The sequence below is a fragment of the Orcinus orca genome, chromosome X, assembly GCF_937001465.1.
Source record: "Orcinus orca chromosome X, mOrcOrc1.1, whole genome shotgun sequence".
In the NCBI taxonomy this organism is placed as follows: domain Eukaryota; kingdom Metazoa; phylum Chordata; class Mammalia; order Artiodactyla; family Delphinidae; genus Orcinus; species Orcinus orca.
Window position 1 is genome coordinate 22,785,511 of NC_064580.1, and position 22,412 is coordinate 22,807,922.

A 22,412-nucleotide genomic window follows, 5' to 3' on the forward strand; every position below is an offset into this window, starting at 1 on the left:
GGATGAGGAAGCCTTCAGAAATTCAGTCCTTCATTGGCAGTGGGGCCATTGAAAGGGTTGAAATGGTACTGGACACAGCAGATTTAAGTGTGGACAATTTGTTCAAGTCGAACTGAAACAGAAAGCAAAGGGGAACAAAGTCTTCAGCCATTGAAAGGCTCAAGTTATTATTAGGGGCTGAATCACTCTAAATGACTTCTGCTTGAGAAGGCATTATTATACCATTCATGGGGAAGCAGGATGGGCGGAAGCACAGGGGGAGAAGGAGGTTATAACAGATAAAGAACTCTAAAATAGTTGTACAGTTAGTTTATAACCTAAGACTCCTTACCCACAGTTTGAGTGTCATTGCTCTATAACATTCTATATTTCCAGGCTTATTAACTTAGAAACAACCAACAATGTTTCCTACTCAAGAAGTAAATATTCATTCAAAAATCTAAACATTTAATTTACTAACAAGTGAAATGAGAAGTTGGAAAGATTATTTTAATAAACTGAGGTAACATATTAGCATATTTATGCAAACAAATCAGATATTTTTGCATTGACCACATTAATGGAGTCCTTAAATGAAGTCCATTACGACAGCCCTATATTGAATAAATTTGTGAACCCAGAGGACAGAGTGCCACAATTTGTTTTTATGTCTACATATGCATAAACTAAGATAGTAATAACACTTACACTACTTGCCATATCCACATTGGAATTTATAAAGAAAAAAGTAAAACTCAACTAGCATAACGACTGGGTAGCTATGTAGAAAGAACAGAGCAACTATATCCCTTCAAAGAAAGCTGGCTTTGAATAAATCATAGGACAATTTTCTACATCTTCCAAAATTATAACTATCTGTAGGTACAAATAATATGTCATGTGATAAATTCTAGGGCCTGAACATTGATTATTCCAATGCTGCTCATTAATAGTAATTAATGAAAGATGAATTATTTAACCAGTTATTAACTGGTTTTGTTCTCAAGCAAGATTTTTTTGTTATTTAAAATTATAAAAAATATGAAACAATTTTGGGCTAAAGACTGTTCTGATATTGATTAGACAAAGAGAGATTTAGCTTTCTTTATCTATCTAGCTATCTATCTTTCTAGGCAGTAAAATAGGGCCTTGTAAGGCTCACCTCAAGAAAACAAAAGGGAGGATAACAGAAGGTTCTACCTATAGATACATTTCAGCTAATAATCTTGAGAAGGAATGATAGAATTGGAGAATTACAACTCAGCAATTGTAATGGATTAATGGATGACAGTGATGATCCTCGATGACTGACAACATCACCACAAAGGAAACTACAGACATTATGTATCTCCTAATAGAATTGCAGTGTCACCTCTGGAATGGTTTTGCTAACAAAGAGTAGTATTGGAATTCACTATGTTAACAGACAGAGAAGAGAAAGCATTTGAACATGTGTGGGAGTAAAGAAATTGATAAAAACTCAACACCTCTTCATGGTAATAACTTTTAGAAAACTTATATTAGAATGGAATTTCCATATTGTTAAATCAACAGCAAACATATATAAGTGTGAAATGTTAGAAACATTCCCAATAAAGTCCAGAAGAGGACACGGAGGTATGGTACCAACTTTGCTGTTCAAACCTGGACTGGATTGCATAGCCAGTATACAGCCATACACAGCAATACCAAAATAAAAGTCATGAATAATGAAAAGAGGTAATACGATCCTCTAATTAAAAACTCCAAAGAAATTGGCTGCCAAATATTCAAATGTATAAGGAACTTAAGAAAGCTGGTGTAGAAGATCACTATACCAAAAGAAGGACTCTTATCACACAAAACAAATAACTAATTAGAATATGTAATGGAAAATACACCATTCAAAACAGCAGCGATATCCAAAATATACCTAAAAAGAGAACTAACAAAAATGCACATGATCTTTATGGAAGCAAATATAAAAAAATTACTGATAGATTTAGATAAAAGAAGTCTCAAATACAGCAACATATTATGTTTATTCATGGTGAGGAGAATACTGTACCGATGTCAATTCTCTTTAAATTATTTACAGATTTATGCCTTACCTGATAGGTTTGGTGCAGTGTCAGCAGAGAAGTAGCCCAGCACCTACAAGGCATCAAGGTAAGACACTGAAGGGTGACAGAGGGGAGAACCCACTCCAAAATAAGAAGCCACAAAGAGCCCCCCTACTGTCAGTCTTGGGAGACCCCAGACACGGCTGCTAGGCTCAGGTTCCCCCTTACTTCTAACTGGGGGTTCTGAGGGAAATGAGAACTTGGTCTGAGGCCAGCTGACTCATCTCAGCAGAGGAAGTCCCGGGCCCTGTCAGGAGTCAGGTAAGACCCCGGTGTGAGTTCTGCGTGATTCCTCCACCTCCCAAAAGAGAGAGGGAGGCCCCCACAACCCCACCTCTGCTATAACGCTGGGAAGCCCAGGTGGGCGTGGCCGGAAGCACTCTCCCTAACTTCTGTCACACCAGCTATAGAGACTGAGGCTGCAGTCTGAGAGGTGTGGCCTCGTATCAGCAGACGGAGGAGTCCCAGAATTGGAGAGGTGTCGCGGTGAGTAATCTTCGTTAGAACTGAAGGGACACACTCCTCCCAGAATTGAAGCGGCCCCACAGAGCCCCGCCCTGGACCGACATGCCCCAACCCCACTGTCGATCCCGACGGGCTCAAGAGTGGCTGTTATGCCCAACCCCCCTCCACTTCCGCCTGCAGAATCCTTGGTCTGAAGGGGTAGCCTCAAGTTGGCAGAGGGAGGAGTCAAAGGACTGGTCAGGAGTCAAGTTTAGTATCCTGGGTTAGAACTGAGGTGACAAGCTCATGCAGAACAGAGGAGGTCCACAGAGTCCTGCCAGCCCCTGTCTCGTGGGTTCCTAAAACAGTACCCTTAAGGGGAAAAGCAGAGGCAGCTTTTCTTGGAAACAAGGTAGAAGAATCTCCCCATTGAGGCTATACACACCATCTCTTCCTCTGTCTTCTTTGGTGACCTCTCATCAACCTTCGCAGATTAAACAGTTGCCTGCAGTCCCTGACCAGTCACCATGCCTCGAGGTCAGAAGAGTAAGCTCCGTGCCCGTGAGAAACGCCGCCAGGCCCATGCTGAGACCCAGAGTCTGGAGGATGCTCAGGCCACTGGGGCGGCAGCAGCAGCAGCAACAGCAGCAGCAGCAGGAGAGTCCCCTTCCTCTGTCTGTCCTCCCTTTGAGGACAGGCCTCAGAATATGCCTGCTGCTGGGACACCTAGCACTCCTGAGGGACCTCAGGGAACCACCAATGCTAATGCAGCTGTTTCATGCACCAATTCAGATGAAGGTACTAACAGCCAAAAGAAGGAAAGCTCAAAATCCTCCAAGGGCATTGAGGACTTACGCAGAGATCCTCTACACATGAAGGTGGCTTTGTTGGTGCATTACCTGCTGCATAAGTATCAAAAAAAAGAGCCAATTACTAAGTCAGAGATGCTGAAGTTTGTTATCAAAAAGTACAAGTATCGTTTCAATGAGATCCTCAAGAGAGCCTCTGAGCACATGGAGCTGGCCTTTGGTCTTGATCTGAAGGAAGTGGATCCTACCAGGCACTGCTATGCCCTTGTCAGCAAACTAGACCTCACCTCCAATGGAACGATGAATGAAGAAGAGAACCCGCCCAAGACCGGGCTCCTGATGATCGTGCTGGGTGTGATCTTCATCAACGGCAACTGTGCCACTGAAGAGGAGATCTGGGAAGTGCTGAATATGATGGGTGTACATGCTGAAAGGAAGCACTTCATCTATGGGGATCCCAAGAAGGTCATCACTGAAGATTTGGTGCAGCTAAAGTACCTGGAGTACCGCCAGGTGGCCAACAGCGATCCTCCGCGCTATGAGTTCCTATGGGGTCCACGAGCCCACGTTGAAACCAGCAAGATGAAAGTCCTGGAGTTTTTAGCCAAGATTTATGATACAGTGCCCAGTGCCTTCCCATTCTGGTATGAAGAAGCTTTGAGAGACGAGGAAGAGAGAGCCCAAGCAAGAATGGCAGCCAGGGCTCGTGCTGCTGCCATGGCCAGTGCACGCTCCAGGGCCACGGCCAGTGCACGCTCCAGGGCCATGGCCAGCAACTTCTCCCAGGCTAAGTGAAGTTCAAGGCTGGTTCTTCACTTTTTGGTTGAAAAGGTGTGTCGGTGTTCTAATAGTGGAGGGCCAGGGTGGGACTGGAGAAGGGTATATCCCTGAGTTCCTGTTGTATATTGCTAACTTGGAATTTTACCTTTTTTTCTTTTTTATTTAGGTTATAGTTCAAATGATGAAGTCTGAGAAGATTGTTTCCCTTGTGGAAAAAGAGCAGTAACATTCTAAGTTGTGGATGGCCAGGGTGGGTCTATAGGGAACACAGTGTAATATCCTCTTTTTGTTCCTATTCTATATGGTAAACTTAGAGTTTAATTTTTTCTCTTCCTTTTCTTTTCTTTTTTCTTCTCTTTTCTTCTCTTTCCCCCTTCCCTCCCTCCCTTCCTTTCTCTCTTTCTTTCCTTTTGTTATATTTTAAATGTTGTTTCTTTAATAGAAGGTATAATAATTTCAGAATCTAAATTAGTGACCTCAGTTACATATTTATTAGATTTAACTTAATAGAGTTAAGATTAAGAGTTTTATTATTTTGTAAGACAAATTGGGAAACCTTTCGCATTTATTGAACTAGAACAATAAAACATGGCATGGTAATAGGCATTTCTTTGGAAATGTGAAAAATTTTATCAGTAAAATTACTGGGATCAAAAAATACAGGAGACTTCCAATAAAGATGTTAAAAAAAAATACAGGAGAAAAAAAGTTTAAAAAATGTGTAGTTCTTGGTTTACCTTATCCATTTTAGTCTGTTATTCTGTAAAAATAAAAAATACATAACTGGATTTGCTTCACTTATTAAAGAACGTAGGAGAAATAAAAGACTTATAAACTAGAACTCATACTCACTGGCTCATTCATTCTCCAAATATTGAGCATCTGCTCTTTGAAAATTATTGTGTTATAAATGGTGAAACTAGGATACAAAACACCCTGCCTTTAGAACTGTACAGTCAAGGAGCAGTAATTATATAGAAAAGATGGTGAAATACCCTCTAAGACCTAAAGGACAAGTAAGAAGGAGTAAGGAGGTAATGGGACAGGGATGGGGTTGGGAGACGTGGGAGGGGGAGGGTGAAAACAATAAGGTACAAATTCCCTGGGTAACAGAAGTTTGGGGGTTGGGGAAAATACAAGTCTCTCAGTGGGATATCCTGTTAATTTAAGCTGGGTGGTAGACTAGATGAGGCTGTGGGACTGGTGAGCGGAGGCCAGGTATACAAACGGTGTTTCTCAGAGTAGGAGGACAAAACCCTGGAATGCAAACCTGTTCATAAGAGTTACTTTAGTATCATCAATAAACCAGAGGAAAAGCTCCTCCTTGGGCAGAAATGGAAGGTGTCCTGTGCTCTTCTTCAAGTGCAGCTGGACACAGAGCACAATCTAGTTGTTTTATGCACAGCATCTCCAAGGAATTTATGAGAAATAAAGGTGATACTCCCTTGAGGTGGAATGCTGAGAACCATATCTCAGGCATTAAAAAGGCATTTTAGGGCTTCCCTGGTGGCGCAGTGGTTAAGAGTCCGCCTGCCGATGCAGGGGACACGGGTTTGTGCCCCAGTCCGGGAAGATCCCACATGCCGCAGAGCGGCTGGGCCCGTGAGCCATGGCCGCTGAGCCTGCGTGTCCGGAGCCTGTGCTCCGCAACGGAAGAGGCCACAACAGTGAGAGGCCTGCATACCGCAAAAAAAAAAAAAAAGGAAAAAAAAAGCCATTTTAATTAGGTTATCTTGAGTATAATTTTGCAAACTCTAAGGGAGGGCTCCATATTAGGTGGTGAAGAAGTGAATAAAAATACAGGTGATTTGGATGGAAAGGCACCCGGGGGGGACATTGTTGGTCCTTGACACAAATTCTACGACCTCTGAGTTGCATCCACCTGGGGTGGACAACCCCACATACAAATTAAGTAACATCCTCAAATGGGGGAATTTATTTTGTTTTACCTGCTAAGCAGCTTTATGCGATCACTTGGTGGAAACTGCATATTCTGTGATATCTCTTGGATTAATATAACATAAATCTTCCCAGAGGGGAGGGTGGTATCATCTGCAGTAAAAAAAAAAAAAAAAAAAAAAATCATATGATAACTGCCATTCATTAAAGACCTTACTCTGTCAAGTGCTTCATATCCATTACATATATCCCAACAGTCCTACAAGATAGGGCTTATTAGACATACTTTGCAGATGAAGAACTTCTAATTTTCTCGAGTTCACATGGCTGATAAGTGAAAGAGCTGGGACTAGACCCCTGGTCCAGATTTTTCTAGAGCCCACACTTTTCCACTCCTCCAAACTGAGGCAGACCTTCTGTCTTTTCATTCTCTATTATTCTCACTACTCCAAGTTATATCACATACAATTAAAAAACAAGACACTCTAGTCAAAGTACAAAAAGCGACCCTGATGAAGGAAGGTGAATATGAGAATAAAGCACAATTTGGGGATTGTCTGTGGGTTTCATATGCTGAGGATCCCCCTGTCACTAGCCCCAGGGTTCCTTGACAGGTGACTCTGCTCACATACTGGCACAGTCCTGCACCAGCACTTTCCTGAATTACAGCATGTTTCCTCTGGGTCTTCCCCAGTGTGCCCTCCTGCCCAAATCGGAACCTCATACACTGACCAGCTCTTCACTGTGACCTCTGGAGCTGCACCCTGTTTCCTGTGATACAGGCAGTCCAGAGTCATATGCCCTCCCCTTGATTAAAGCATTCCAACTCTCTGCACGTGTACAGTGAAGGTCCCATCCCTCCCAGTGGAACCACTGACAGTGAAGTCTAGATACCTGGTTACCACAGCCCCATCCCCAGCCCACAAGTTTCAGAGTATATTCCAAATGAGGTGGTGATCACAATCTTGCTTCTTACAGAAGATACTGGTTCTTGGGATATAACTGAAGTTAGATGGGGGGTTTTGTAAATGACCCAGATATTGTCAGTAGGATTTTGAAGGAATGTGTTATTTGAGACTGGCCACTGAACACACACACCAATAAGTGAGTTTACGAAAGCCTCCCTCATAAGTTGAAGATGAGAAAAGACCATGGAATTCACTGTCTAACAAACATCTACTGAGGCTGAATTCCTCAGAACTCACAGTCGTTCTAGGAGGGGAAAAATGTCAAGGGTTTACTGACAGATACCTTGTCTTTGAACAAATGTGTCCTACACGTTCAGTCCAATCCGCTTGTATGTAGGAAGGCTCATGTGACTACGCAGACACTGAAATATGAACAATGTTTGTCACCTCCAGGCCAAGGAATTTGAAAGCCAGTATGCCACTTCCATGCTTTCTATTCCATTCAGCAGCAAACATGGAGATCGCTTGTTGAAAAGTGGAACCGCCAATGGGAGCAGACTGGATCCCTGGGTCATCTGACAGTGGAGACCCCTGCCTACCCACATTGGACTTTATGTGTATAAGAAATAAATTTCTGTTGCTTTAAGCCATTGTGGGTCTGCAGGTTTTATCCGTTGCATCAGTTACTTTATCTGATTAATGCATACCTACTATTTTTTTTTAATTTTTTTTTTTGGTTGCATTGGGTCTTCGTTGCTGCCTGTGGGCTTTCTCTAGTTGTGGTGAGCGGGCTTCTCATCGCGGTGGCTTCTCTTATTACGGAGCATGGGCTCTAGGCGGGCAGGCTTCAGTAGTTGCGGTGCGTGGGCTCAGTAGCTGTGGCTCGCGGGCTCTAGAGCGCAGGCTCAGCAGTTGTGGCGCACGAGCTTAGTTGCTCCGCGGCATGTGGGATCTTCCTGGACCAGGGATCGAACCCATGTTCCCTGCACTGGCAGGCAGATTCTTAACCACTGTGCCACCAGGGAAGTCCCACATACCTGCTATTTTTGTGGTTAGATGTATTTAAATAGTGTAATTACAAAGGTAATAGTACATATATTTTTGCTGCAAAAAATTCTTACAGATAGATTACAATCTCCCCCTTTCCTCAAAATCCAGCCCCCGCCTCAGAGGCAACCACAATTAACAAACTGATGTGTGTCATTTTAAAGCTGACCTGAGGTTTTTTCATATGTAGATGTGCTATAAAAATATATTGAACTTAACATGTATGATTAACAATGTACATATTGTTCTGCCTCTTGACCCTGTCACTTAAAAAAATGAATGCAGAATATTTCCATGACAGCACACATAGATCCACCACACTCATTTAACAACTAAGATCCTTTTTCTTTAAAAAAAAAACATGTTTATTGAGATATATTTGATATAAAAAATTGCATATATTTAATACATACAGTTTGATGAGTTTGGACATATGTATACACCCATGAAATCATCACCACAGTCAACGTAACAGACATATCCATCACCTCCAAAAGTTTCCTCGTGTCCCTTTGGTTTTTTCTTTCATGGTGAAAACACTTAACATGAGATCTATGCTCTTTTAAAAATTTTCAGTATTGTTAACTATAGGCACCATGCTGTACAGCAGATCTTGAGAACTAATTCATCTTGCATATCTGAACCTTTATAACAATTGAACAACTCCTCATTTCCCCCTCACCCCAGCCCCTGGTAACTCAGTTGATTCTCTCCTTCTATGAGTTTGATGATTTTAGGTACCTCACTTAAGCAGAACCATTTGTCCTTCTGTGACTGGCTTAGTTCACTTAACATAATGTCCTTCAAGTCCATCATATTGTTGCAAATGGCAGGATTTCCTCTTTTAAGGCTGAATAATATTCCATTGTGTGTGTGTGTCCATGTGTGTGTTTGTGTATGAATCACATTTTCTTTCTTTGCTTATCTTTGATGGACGTTTGGGTTGTTTCCGTATCTTGGCTGTTGTGAGTAGTGCTGCAAGTAACATGAGAATGCAGACATCTCTTAGAGATCCTGATTTCCATTCTTTTGAATACATACCCAGAAATGAGATTGCTGGATTATATGGTAGTTCTACTTTTAATTTTTTGAGAAACTTCCATACTATTTTCTATAGTGGCTATACCATTTTACATTCCCACCAACAGTGTACAAGGGTTTGATTTCTTCACATGCTAGCCAACACTTAATTATGCTTTTTTAAAATTATAACCTTCCTAACTGGTGTGAAATGATATCTCACTGTGGTTTTGATTTTCATTTTCTTGATAATTAGTGATGTTGAGCATCTTTTCGTACCTTTTGGCCATTCGAAGGAAAGATCTTCAGGAAGAATAAGATAGGAGCAATCAGGGTGTTGCAAGTCTTGATTACACACAGATGTTAATCATGTATCATAAGAACACCAATCATCATATTCCAAACTGCCCTCCAAGAAAAAGACACATAAGGATTACCCTACTTATTATGTTTGTGTGATAATTAATTATTCTCCTCCTAATGGACATAAAAATTGTTCCCCATTTGTTGCTATGAGTAATAGGACTGAAATCAACATCTTTGAACATGAAATCTTAGACAAATGTGCATGCTTTCTCACAGGAAAGAAATAGAAAAGTGCAAACTTGATTAAAGTGGGCAGAGTGTTAAGACTGAAATTTTTTACAAATATTGCTGAACTTCTGTTCCAAAGATGCCATACCAATTTACAGTCTTTCAGATTCACGTGTGTGAATGCCTTACATTCTCACAGGCATTTTATTTCATCAGTCTTTTAAATTTTGGCCAAACTTTCAGATGAAAGATACTGTCTTGTTATTTTATTTCCTTATTTTCAAATAGGTTGAGTATAAAATTAAACTTTTACCCATATGGAGCTGGATTTCTGCATTAATGTCTTGAGTACCAGGATTCTTCTAGGCATACTTTACATTCTGAAATATCAAGACATCCCTCCTTTACTTTGAAAAGCAAGGACTTGATGAGTATGATCGGTTGTTGGGCAAGAGAACCAGGCAGGACACCCTTAGCTAGTGAAGATCTGAGATCAGAGCAATTGCCAGAGTTCATGAGAGAGACCACATGAAAAACCTCATCTAGAGAGCCCATGGTAGGCTGGCAGTCAGCATTCTGGATTTAGAGTTCAGCATAAGGTAGAGAAAGGACTATAAGGAGAGAAGGTGGAGAATCTGGGTAGAGGGTCCAAGATAACTTCTGATAATAAGCTTGGGAAAACTCTCAATTACCACCAGCAGCTAGAAGTTGAGAGGTCTGGGTGGGCAGATCTACTGGATGAAAGGACTAGAGGCATGCCAAACACCTCACCTACCTTAGAATCCTCTGTGCCTACCATCAGGCAGAGTATAGGTAGCTTTTCTGTGTCACCCAGTGATACTAGATGCTGGGAGAGCTACATCTCTTGGCTATTCCAGTGGTTCACTGCATCCCTGCCAGTGTTCCTGGCTGGGAGCTGTGTTGATGGCTGCTGGAATCTGATATTTTTACCCTGTGTACAGTGCCTCCTCCACTGAGTTTGGGGCAGTATGAGTGGGCAGGCTTGGGAAGTGATGACACTTGAGACAGGCCAGGAAAACCAGTGAGTAGTGGAAGGGGACCTAAAACTGCAGAGAGGGAGAAATTGAGGGGAGATGTCCTGAGGCTAATTACCTCAATGATTCTGCAGATAAAGGGCTGGACATTCTGCAGATAAAGGGCTGGACATGTCTGGAAAAGATAATCTAGATGACATCCCCAGCTCATGGTTCCTGAGTTTTGTTTTTTTTAAAAAATTCTTTTCAGTTCTATTTCTTCTCAATAACTGTGTAAAATAGTTATACCTATTTCTTGATTTAACAACGGTGACATTGTGATTTATTTATTTTAAATGTTCAAAACAAATTTTAATTTTTTATACATAAAAATTTCATTCAAATCTGACCACACTAAATACTGGCAAACATCATGAACAATAAACAGGAAACATAAACACAAATGAATAATAAACACAGGAACACATTAAACATGAAAAAATGTGTTATTTTTCACCTATCAAAAACTAGAAAAATTAAAAAGCTAATTGTAATTATGTTACAGTATTCCCATGTATCCATATGACTGTTCTATTTTTTTGTGGTATCTTTGTCTAGTTTTGGTATCTGGGTGACAGTGGCCTCATAGAATGAGTTTGGGAGTGTTCCTTCCTCTGCAATTTTTTGGAATAGTTTCAGAAGGATAGGTGTTAACTCTTCCCTAAATATTTGATAGAATTCACCTGTGAAGCCATCTGGTCCTGGACTATTGTTTGTTGGAAATTTTTAAATCACAGTTAAATTTCAGTACTTGTGATTGGTCTGTTCATATTTTCTATTCCTTCCTGGTTCAGTCTTGGGAGATTGTACCTTTCTAAGAATTTGTCCATTTCTTCTAGGTTGTCCATTTTATTGGCATATAGTGCTTGTAGTAGTCTCTTACAATCCTTTGTATTTCTGTGGTGTCCATTATAACTTCTCCTTTTTCACTTCTAATTTTATTGATTTCATCCCTCTCCCTTTTTTTTCTTGATGAGTCTGCCTAAAGGTTTATCAATTTTGTTTGTCTTTTCAAAGAACCAGCTTTTAGTTTCATTAGTCTTTTCTATTGTTTTCTTCATCTCTATATCATTTATTTCTGCTCTGATCTTTATGATTCTTTCCTTCTACTAATTTTGGGTTTTGTTTGTTTTTCTTTCTCTAGTTGCTTTAGGTGTAAGGTCAGGTTGTTTATTTGAGATTTTTCTTGTTCCCTGAGGTAAGACTGTATTGCTATAAACTTCCCTCTTAGAATGGCTTCTGCTGCATCCCATAGGTTTTTTTTTTTTTTCTTTTTTTCGCGTTATGCGGTCCTCTCACTGTTGTGGCCTCTCCCGTTGCGGAGCACAAGCTCTGGACACGCAGGCTCAGCAGCCATGGCTCATGGGCCCAGCCGCTCCGTGGTATGTGGGATCTTCCCGGACTGGGGCACGAACCCGTGTCCCCTGCATCGGCAGGCGGACTCTCAACCACTGCGCCACCAGGGAAGCCCCCCATAGGTTTTTGATTGTCATGTTTTCATTTTCACTTGTCTCTAGGTATTTTTTTAATTTCCTCTTTGATTTCTTCAGTGATCCATTGACTGTTTAGTAACGTATTATTTAGCCTCCACATGTTTGTGATTTTTACAGTTTTTTTTTCTTGTAGTTGATTTCTAATCTCATAGCATTCTGGTCAGAAAAGATGCTTCATATGATTTCAATTTTCTTAAATTTACTGAGGCTTGCTTTATGGCCCAGCAAGTGATCTATCCTGGAGAATGTTCCATGTGCACTTTAGAAGAATATGTATTCTGCTACTTTTGGATGGAATGTTCTATAAATATCAATTAAGTCCATCTGACCTAATGTGTCATTTAAGGCCTGTGTTTCCTTATTGATTTTCTGTCTGGATGATCTGTCCATTGACATAAGTGGGGTCTTAAAGTCCCCCACTATTACTGTGTCTCTGTCAATTTCTCCTTTTATGGCTGCACATCTGAAACCTCTTTAGAGGTGAGCATTGGCCTTTATTATTATTTTTAACAGAACACAGTGTATGGGCTAGAAATAGAATAATGAATATCACAGTAAATCACACATAGGCTAGTATTTTTCAAGAAACTTTTGAGATTGCGTATATTTATGCATATATACATGTACACACATATACACTCATATACACTCATACTCACACACACACACACAATTGGTAGCTGTTTCTGTGTGAGCACCCATGCAGAGACTTTCTAACCAAGAAGGTGACTTTGTTGGTGCAGTTCCTTTTGATCAGTTGTAAAATGACTGCCCATTACAAAGGCAAACATGCTGAAAAAGGTCAACAAAGGTCAGGGACCACTTCCTTGTGATCTTCTGGAAAGCCTCTGAACACATGGAGCTGGTCTTCTGCCTTAACTTGGTGGAAATGGAATCTACCAAGCACTTCTATGGCCTTGTCAGAAAACTTCACGTCACTAATGATGGGAGTTTGAATGGTGGCAGGGATTGCCCAAGACCAGTCTCCTGATGACTCTCCTTGGCACATCTTCATGAAAGGCAACTGCCGTACTAAGAAGGAGATCTAGGAATTCTTGAATATAATGGGGGTGTAGACTGGGAGGAAACACTTCATCTATGAGAGCCCAGGAAGCTTATCACTAAAGATTTGTGCAGGAAAAGTAACTGAAGTGCCAACAGGTAGCCGACAGAGATCCTCCATGCTATGAATTCCTGTGAGGTCCAAGAGCCCATGCTGAAACCAGCAAGATGAACGTCCTGCAGGTTTGGGCAAGGTCACTTATACAATACACAGTTCCTTCCCACACCAATATGAGGAAGCTTTTAGAAATGAGGAAGAGAGAGCCTGAGCAAGTTGTAGCAAGGGTTAGCACTACTGCCATGGACAGCACATGTTCTAGGGTCATGTCCAGTTTCTTCTCCTACCCACAATGAGTCTGAACTGCTTTCTTTAACTTGTGGTTGAAGAGAGCAGACAATGTTCCAACTAGTGGAGAACTGGTACTGGGCTGGAGGAAACACAGCATATCGTTTTGTCTTTCTGTTTTATGTGGTAATTTGGAGATTTCCCTTCCTTCTTTCCTTCTTTTTTTAAATAATTTTTTCACTCTTTCTTAATTTCGTTCATTCTTTCTAATTAATTTCTAAATGTGTCTTTTAATAGAAGATTTAAATAGATTCAGAATATAAGTTTATTAATCAAATCTTTGGTTATATAGTTATTGCTACGTATCAGGTTTAAGAGTGGGAGCTATGTAATTTGGAAAACAAATTGGTAAATCTTCCATCTTATTTTATGATATAGAATAGGATATCATGGCACTGAGTAGGTGTTTCTTTGGAAATATGAAAGAACTCAGTAGTAAAACTGTTGGGTTTAAGAAATAGGTAATGTGAAGATGGTTGACTGATGGCTTTCCTAATACATTCAGTCCATCATTTTCTAAAATTAAAAGATGCATACATGAATTTACTTAACTAATCCAAGAATGTAGGAGAAATTAAAACTTAAATTAGCACGTTCATTGACTCATTTATTCTCTAAACATTAACTGAACATGTGCTCTTTGGAAAACACCTTGATATTCTTGGGGATGTTAGGGATTTTGTGTCTAGGAGCAGTTAGAAGTTATATCATGTTAGCCCAATTAAAAAGGAGTGAAGGGGTGGGAGCCCAGGTGAGAGCTGTTAGGTGTAAAAGCCCTGAGGCAAATCCAGTTGGACATTTGGGAAACTGCAGTTTTTCAGTGGAAAGGAAGTTTTAAGCTTAGCTATATGGTGGGTGAGGTAAGGATATGGGAGACCCTCAGATAGTATGTCTCAAAGTTGAGAGACTAAAGCCTAAAATGTAAAATGGCTCTTAGCAGTTACTCTTTAATCCTGGATAAATTAGAAAGAAACTTTCCACTGGGGGAGGCACGGTAGGTGTTTCAAGTACTAGTCCCAGTGCATTTGATCACAGCCTGCAAAGTAACTGTTTTACATTCTCAACTACAAACACATGCTATCTTCCATAAAAAAGGAAGGATGATTCACAAGATGGAGGTGATAACCAGAGGAATTTTTCCCAGGCTTTGAAATCTAATCAAGGAACTGAAACATTTGTCCATTGGTATTTCAGAACTGATACTGTCCAGCGACTCTTATACTTCCCATTTTCTTGTTTCTAAACAGGAATGTCTATAGATGTTACCCTACTGCTATCTCTCCATTGTACATTGGATTTGTCAGGACAGATGACTTGTCTCTTTATCTTATATGTCCATAAATAGAGATTTATTGTGCCCAGCTGGTTTGCTTAATAAACTTCCCCCCAAGAGCCTCATCATCTGCAGTTGGACCTGATTTAGATGATGAGACTTGGATTTTAAGTTGATTTTGTAATGAGGCAAGACTTCTGGGGATCTTGGGTGAGGGTGAATGAATTCTGTGTAAGGTGGGGACTTGAAATATTGAGGCCTGGAGGGTAAACTGTGGCAGACAGAACCTCAGGGGGCCCCCGTGATCCCCACCTCCTGGTGGTCATGCCTTTGTGTATTCATTGTGGGTAGGGCCTGTGACTTGCTTCTAACCAATATATTATGACAAAGGTGATGAGATGTCACCCCTATGATGACATTATATTATATGTGTTTTGGAAATAATTAGAAACAAACCATCCTGCTGACTCAAAAATGCCTCTCTACAAGCTATGTGTAAAATATAAAACAAATCTAGACTATTAAGGAGAGATCTTTCTTGAAAAAGGATTATTACAAGGGTAGAAAGGGACTTCTGAAACAGGGCGAGGGCACCTATTGCAATAGAGAAAAGCTGTGACCATAAGATCTGCAAGGATCTCAAGCATTAGGCAAAAAGGGATTCTCTTTTGTAGACAGGAGTAAACAATGCTAGAAAGAACTGGGTGTGGGGAAAGGGGATGAAGGGGTAGTGTGATTGGATACTAAATCAGAGAATGTTTTACCCTGAGGACAGCTGATTCTCAAGAGGGGTTGTATGCTAGCTCTGGTGAGAGGAGGCCAAAATTCAGGGGCCTGGAGGAAGAAAAGAAGCTTAACCAAAGTTTGGCTAACAAGCATTTTGTTTCAACTGATCATTTATGAGACAAAAAGTGGTATTTTTGAGGATCTGTATCTGGCCTTGTCATAGGTAAACAAAGGAAAATCCATGAGTCTTATTTAAATTATATGAGGAAGAATGGTTCTTTGAGGTAAGCTATTTCCTGGAACACAAAGTGGGGGGGAATCTCGTAACCTACACTGTTTTCCAGAATCACAGGGCTCAGGTAAAATTGAATGTTATACAGGAAGGAAAATAATTTTATCATTAAATAAGCATTAAACTGTGATATGATGTGCATCACAGGCAAGCAACTAAAGAGATAGCAAAGTTAACAAGAAATCTCACCTTTTTATACAGCCAAGCAGATACAACCCGTTACATCCATGTTCTCAAGATAAAAGATAGCTAGTCCTCAAGTAAGAGGACTTGGTATCACCAATTGTCAGACACAATTCTTCCTAAATGCACATGGTAATTGGGGTGGCCCTCTGTGTTAGACTTTATCCAAAGGAAAACATTCCTGGGTTATAAAATTGGCAAGAATATTTAAAAGAGAAAGGTTTTATATTTACAAGTTTTCTAAAGTAAATGCTCTAAAAATAAAGGAAGTCACATTCCTTTTTTTGGACACCAAAAGAATTAAAATTTTTAATTTGTATTTATCTTTACAGTACCCTCCCTTTATTGCTGCAAAATAGTTCACACTACTGTTTTAAAATTTATTTCCACTGCCATTTCTACCTTTCTCTGGGCAAATTACAGCCATCTAAATAACCAACAAGTCTGTGGTAAATTACAAAGCAATGCAAGTACAGAAATAAAGTAGGATGGGTTGAAAAATTCAGTACATTATTTGCCTTGGGGAGAAAACCTTTAAATATATCAGACCAATGGTGAATGGTTAAAGCAAATTCTTGATTAGCAATGTGCAAAAGTTCTTCATCGTACATTAATTTTACAAACTGTTGTGATGCTTTATTGCTCAAACTTCCAAATGAGTAACTATTTGAGTATTATTTAGTAGTCCCTTATAAAATATTATAGTACCCAATCCAAGCCTAAGGGAGAGCATAACTCTAGAGTCTGATCATCTAAAATTTTAACTAGGAGTTTTTCTTACATGGGCCAATAAATTTCTCCTGAGTTTCCCTTAATTACATAAGTAACATAACATTTACATAATGACTTAAAGTTCTTTCAATAAGTGCTCCATCTCACCAAATAATTTTTCCCAGATGTGAAACACAAAGACAGTTGGCCATTATCTAGTATCAATATCTTATTACAAGGCACCTATTGAAGGGTAGAGTTTGAACTTGCAGTGTTTAATGTACATGACTCTAATTGTTTTAAGGCTTGAGGACAAACCCAAGCTCTTTTTTGGCATCGGTCCAAATCAGTAATTCTATTATTATAGCAGTCAATTAAACCTCCACAAATAATGACCTTGTTTATCTCTATATATTGGGATTGGAGAGGACCTGCATCCCAAGGTTAATGGAGTGACACTAGACCTGTCCTCTGAAGTCTCTATCTGTAAATAACAGATTTCTTTGTCTATTAGTTAGATGCTTTGCTTTTTTATACCATCTTTCTGTCTCTTTTGGGATAGTCATAGTCCCAATACCTAATTGTTGCCTTAAATATGAATAGTTCTGTAATTTTGAACAAGTGATTATACAATATCTTGGAGTGAGTGTCTCTGAGAGCTTTGTGGGATTGTTGTTGTTCCAGCATGAAACAGTCCAAGCAGTATATTTCCATATTTTAACAAGAAACCTGTTTTTTTTCCTAGTAAAACATGATTCTTAAAGTATTTGATAGCCACTACTGTGAACAGGACAGCAAGGTGGTCTGTGAGAATAGTAAGTTTGCTAGAATGCCTCCTTTCAGTTGAATTAAGTATCAACTTCAGTTACTCTAGAAAACTTAAGTTTCAAATCCTCTAGGGAATTACACTCCTAGTCCTTCTGTGGTGCTGGCTTCACATGGGAAGTATGAATCTGAGTTTATCCTTTTTAGATTCCACATATAAGTGATATAATACAGTATTTGCCTTTCTCTGACTTATTTTACTTAACATAGTGTCCCCAACGTCCATCCAAGTTGTTGCAAATGATAGAATTTCCTTCATTCTCATGGCTGAATAATATTCCATTGTATATATGTACTACATCTTCTTTATCTATTCATCCGTGATGGACACTTAGGTTGTTTCTATATCTTGGCTATTGTGAATAATGCTGCAATAAACACAGGAGTGCAGACATCTTTTCAATATCCTGTTTTCATTTCCTTTAGATATATATCCAGAAGTGGGATTGCTGTATGATATGGTAGTTCTATTTTATTAGAAAAGAACAAGAATAGCCAAAGCAATCTTAAGAAAGAAGAACAAAGCCAGAGGCATTACACTTCTGAATTTCTAACTATAATACAAAGCTATAGTCATCAAAACAGTATGGTATTGGCATAAGAATAGACACATAGACCAATGGAACAGAATCAAGAGCCCTGAAATAAACCCCCACATATATGATTAACTAACATTTGACAAGGGTGCCAAGAATACCCAATGGGGGAAAGGAATGTCTCTGCAAAAAAAAGTGTTGGGAAAACTGGATAACTACATGCAGAGGAATGAGGGTGGACCCCTATTTTATACCACTCACAAAAATGAACTCAAAAGGGAGTAAAAACTTAAATTTAAAACCTGAAACTGTAAAACTCCTGGAAGAAAACAGGGCTCCTTGACATTGATCTACGCAGTGATTTCCTGGATATGACAGCAAAGCACAAGCAACAAAAGCAAAAATGAATGAGTCTGCCATGTTTGAAGAGCAAATTTTACAGCTCTATCAGCAAAATTATTACCTTTAGAAACTTCATCCTTCTGCCCTGTGTGAGTTCTACCATGAATTACTGATACCTGAGTGGGCAGTTGTAAAGCCTTTTAACAAATCAGCTATAACTTTTCCATGAGAAAATTTAGTTCTTATCGAAGTAAAAAATCCCCTATTTTTCCAAATTTACCCTGTGGCATGGCAGAACCAAATATTGATTAGTAGCATATGTATCCATTTTAAGTCTAGGACCAAGAATTGTAGCTCTAGGAACTGTTATCTCGTCTGCTTGTGCAGACCTAACTCTGGACAAAACATGGGCTTCCAAGATTTCATTTCACCACCCCACAGGAAGCCTTAAGTCAGCCACTTTTTTTTTTTTTTTGCGGTACGCGGGCCTCTCACTGTTGTGGCCTCTCCCGTTGCGGAGCACAGGCTCCGGACGCACAGGCTCAGCGGCCATGGCTCACGGGCCGAGCCGCTCCGCGGCATGTGGGATCCTCCCGGACCGGGGCACGAACCCGTGTCCCCTGCATCGGCAGGCGGACTCTCAACCGCTGTGCCACCAGGGAAGCCCAAGTCAGCCACTTTTATCTCAAGTACATGACCCAGCAGTAAACATTATCAAATCTGCATTTTAAACAGAAATGTCAAATAAATCATGCCAGGTTTTTCAAAATTTAGACTCCAAAGCTGTGGGGAGAGAGAGGCTGTAGCCAATTTCAATTATTCAAAAGCCTCTTCAGACTCTAGGGACAAAAACCTGAGGATCTAGAGAACAACGTGCAACTGCTGTGCCGGAAGTTATGACTGCCCTGTAAAAACCTAGAATCCACTGTCTACAATTGCAAAATTGGCTGGCTCCTCGATTTTAACACTTTGCCACTTTCAGCTGACAACAGATGTTGTATTCTCCCTCAGTTTGGTAATACTGCACTTTGCCTAGGGCGGCCTTATGGCCCTGTGAAGAGAGGAATTGTAACAAAGTTTCAGCTTTGTACTGCTCTTTAGTTTCTGAATCTACCAGCAAATCATCTACATATTGCATGATTGTCCCTCTACTAGTGGCACAAATTTCTCTACATTTTCCTGTAAATGACTAGAGAAAACAGTAGGAGAGTCCCCAGAGCTCTGAGGAATCCTTTGCCATAAATACTGTACTCTTTTGTAAGCAAACACAAACAAGAATATAGATTTGTGTGCTAGAGGAACAGAGAGGGAGAAAAAAAAATCAGGATGCAGATCAACTACAGAGAAAAAAACACTACAGATATTGGTACTGAAGTCACAAGTGAGAACAGTCGGAGGCTTAGGGAGTATAGGGGTTATTGGAACAACAGATTTACTTACTTCGCTAAGCTCTTGTACAAAATGGTGTAGTGGTCAAAGATCTTCATAAAATATACCTTCCTTCTTTACTGTAAGTATGGGAGTATTACAGGGCAAGTACTGTTTTCATTTTTTATTATCTCCCTTTTTCTCTAATTCTTTTATAACCAGTTTTATTCCTTACCAGTGAGCTCTCAACAAAGGATATTGTTTTATGCGTAGCCATGACATCCCTTTGGTGAGCTATTTTAATTGGTTCTATATCTCAAATTAAACCAGTATCATTATTCCCTAGGGCCCAAAGTGATGCATAGATTTGTTTTAGCTTGGGGTGCTTTTCCAGCATGGTATGACACTGCCACTTTCTGCCGTTCCCCATTTCATTCAGAAGGCACAATGAACCCAATCAGGTGCTTTTCTCCCCCTAGGGTACTCCACAGACATTCTGTCTAGTGTATAGAAGGTGGTAACCTTTCATTTCCAAGGCATGTCTCTCTCCAGTGGGTTTACAGGAGGATCAAGAGAAACTAAGAAAAAAGAAAAGAAAAAGAAGAAAAAAAGAAGAAGAAAAACCAACAAAAAAAGAGAAAGTCAGAAAGGATTTTCCTTAGTCATAGGCCCTATCTGTATGGGAACCATGGATGAAAAGGGACAAGAAGAAGGCTGACCCAAAATACCAGAAATCTGTATTGATCTATCAACAAATAAAAAGCGAAAAATCCCCAAGGAAATTTCAGAATAAGTAGCACCAGTATCACCAATTCCCACCCCCAAGATTCCAATATCTGTCCATTTTTAGCCATTTTGCCAGTTATTCCCTAGTCTTCCTGGGCTTTCCTGATTCCCTGCTTCCTGCAATCTCTGCATTTGGAGTTTCTCTTTACAGTTCCTTTTCCAATGTCCCGGCTTCTTGTAAGAATGACATACAGTCTCCCTTCTTTACTCCCTTCACAAGTTGTCCAGAGTAGGGGTTATTCCTCTACTAAATAGTTTTAACTAAGCAGCTAACACAACAATTTTTAATTTTTTCTTTCCTTCTTTGTCTTTCTTTCGATTGTCAGAAAACAACATAGCTGCTGCTAAGATCTGAGTAACAATCTGTCCTTGTCATCCTACCTCCTTCTGCCTAACTTGAATGTGGATAGTCATCAAGAGAGCCCAGACAAGTGTGCTTAGGGCCAGAGAGTGATTTTGATCTGCCTTTGGCCCTGAGCCAATAAATTTTGAGACCGCCTTAGCAAATAGCCAACTGAAATCAGTTGGGGGGACTCACTGGTTTTCTGGTTACACCTCTGAAACTTCTCTCAGCTCACCTTTAGCAGAAAGGCTTCAAGCATGGCTATTAGCAACCCTTCTTGCAGGTCTTTAATGCCCTTGGTTCTTCCACACTTGTGGCAGGGGGGGCAGTGGCTTCCTTTGGCCACCATACACCTTGATGCGGTAGTTTTCTGGACTCTGACATGCTCGTTCCACCAAACTCGCCAAGCCAGCTAGTTGTAAAATTCCACACAGCAGCCAGTGCACATCCCCACGTGTGGGGCTGTGAACTGAAAACACACTGCAAAGTATTTCTAGGATACAGTGAAAAAAAGCCTTTAAATGAGTCACATCAGCTCGTTGGAAAGGCAAGCGAATTACCTTGGAGGCCTGGGCAGCTCCTCAATGCTGTCATCGGCATTGCTGGTGATCCGAATAGGAAGAGCTTGTTGTTCTCATACTGAAACAAGAAAAATGTAAATTATATGGTCTTTTGGCTAATCTTCCCATGTTGACCTTTATCAGCTTAACATCTTTTTTTGTTTGCTTTGTTTCAAGTGCCTAGTGGAATTACTCTCCATCCTGTTGCCTTCATATGGGGACAGAATCTTTTATCCACATTCTCAATTATTCCATGATCATGTTGCTTTATCATTTCTGCTTTCCTTCCTACCTACCTGGTGTGGGGATGATATGGGAATCTTGTAGGTGAACCTGGGCATGAAAACATGAAGTGGACTCAGGCTAAGGCATGAGGTACACAAACCTGTGTCCTCAAACAGGGCAGGTAATTCATTAGCAGTTAACAAACTTATGCCTTAGTCCCTCTGTGCAAGGAAATCACTAATGAAGGGAGCCACACATCCAAAAGATCACTGCCTCCTCCTCTCCAGAAACTGATTTGAGTTAGGGAAAGATAAAGAGAAGCAGGGGAGGGACTTCCCTGGTGGTCCGGTGGTTAAGAATCCACCTGTCAGTGCAGGGGACACAGGTTAAACCCCTGATTGGAGAACTAAGATCCCACATGCCACTAAGATCCCATGCGCTGCAACTACTGAGCCCACGTGCTCTGGAGCCTGTGCGCCACAACTAGAGAAAAGCCCACAGGCTGCAACTAGAGAAGCCCACGCATCACAACGAAGATCCCATGAACTGCAACGAAAGATCCTGCGTGCTGCAACTAAGACCTGACGCAGCCAAATAATAAAACAAAAAAAGAGAGGGCTTCCCTGGTGGCACAGTGGTTGAGAGTCCGCCTGCCAATGCAGGGGCCACGGGTTCGTGCCCCGGTCCGGGAGGATCCCACATGCCGCGGAGCGGCTGGGCCCGTGAGCCATGGCTGCTGAGCCTGCGCATCCGGAGCCTGTGCTCCGCAACGGGAGAGGCCACAA

General features: G+C 40.6%; 1 protein-coding gene and 1 non-coding gene across 2 annotated transcripts; one reads left to right on the forward strand and one right to left on the reverse strand.

Moving 5' to 3' along the window:
- Positions 1-2,772: 2,772 nt before the first annotated feature.
- LOC101270925 (melanoma-associated antigen B18-like) lies at positions 2,773-4,955 on the forward strand. Its single transcript, XM_004284924.3, has 2 exons — positions 2,773-4,165; positions 4,281-4,955. Exon 1 carries the CDS (start codon positions 3,053-3,055, stop codon positions 4,127-4,129), a length of 1,077 nt encoding a protein of 358 aa, XP_004284972.1. The 5' UTR covers positions 2,773-3,052; the 3' UTR covers positions 4,130-4,165; positions 4,281-4,955.
- Positions 4,956-9,302: 4,347 nt separating this feature from the next.
- LOC117198450 (U8 small nucleolar RNA) lies at positions 9,303-9,436 on the reverse strand. Its single transcript, XR_004479631.1, has one exon. It is a non-coding gene; the product is annotated as a U8 small nucleolar RNA (small nucleolar RNA).
- Positions 9,437-22,412: the final 12,976 nt, after the last annotated feature.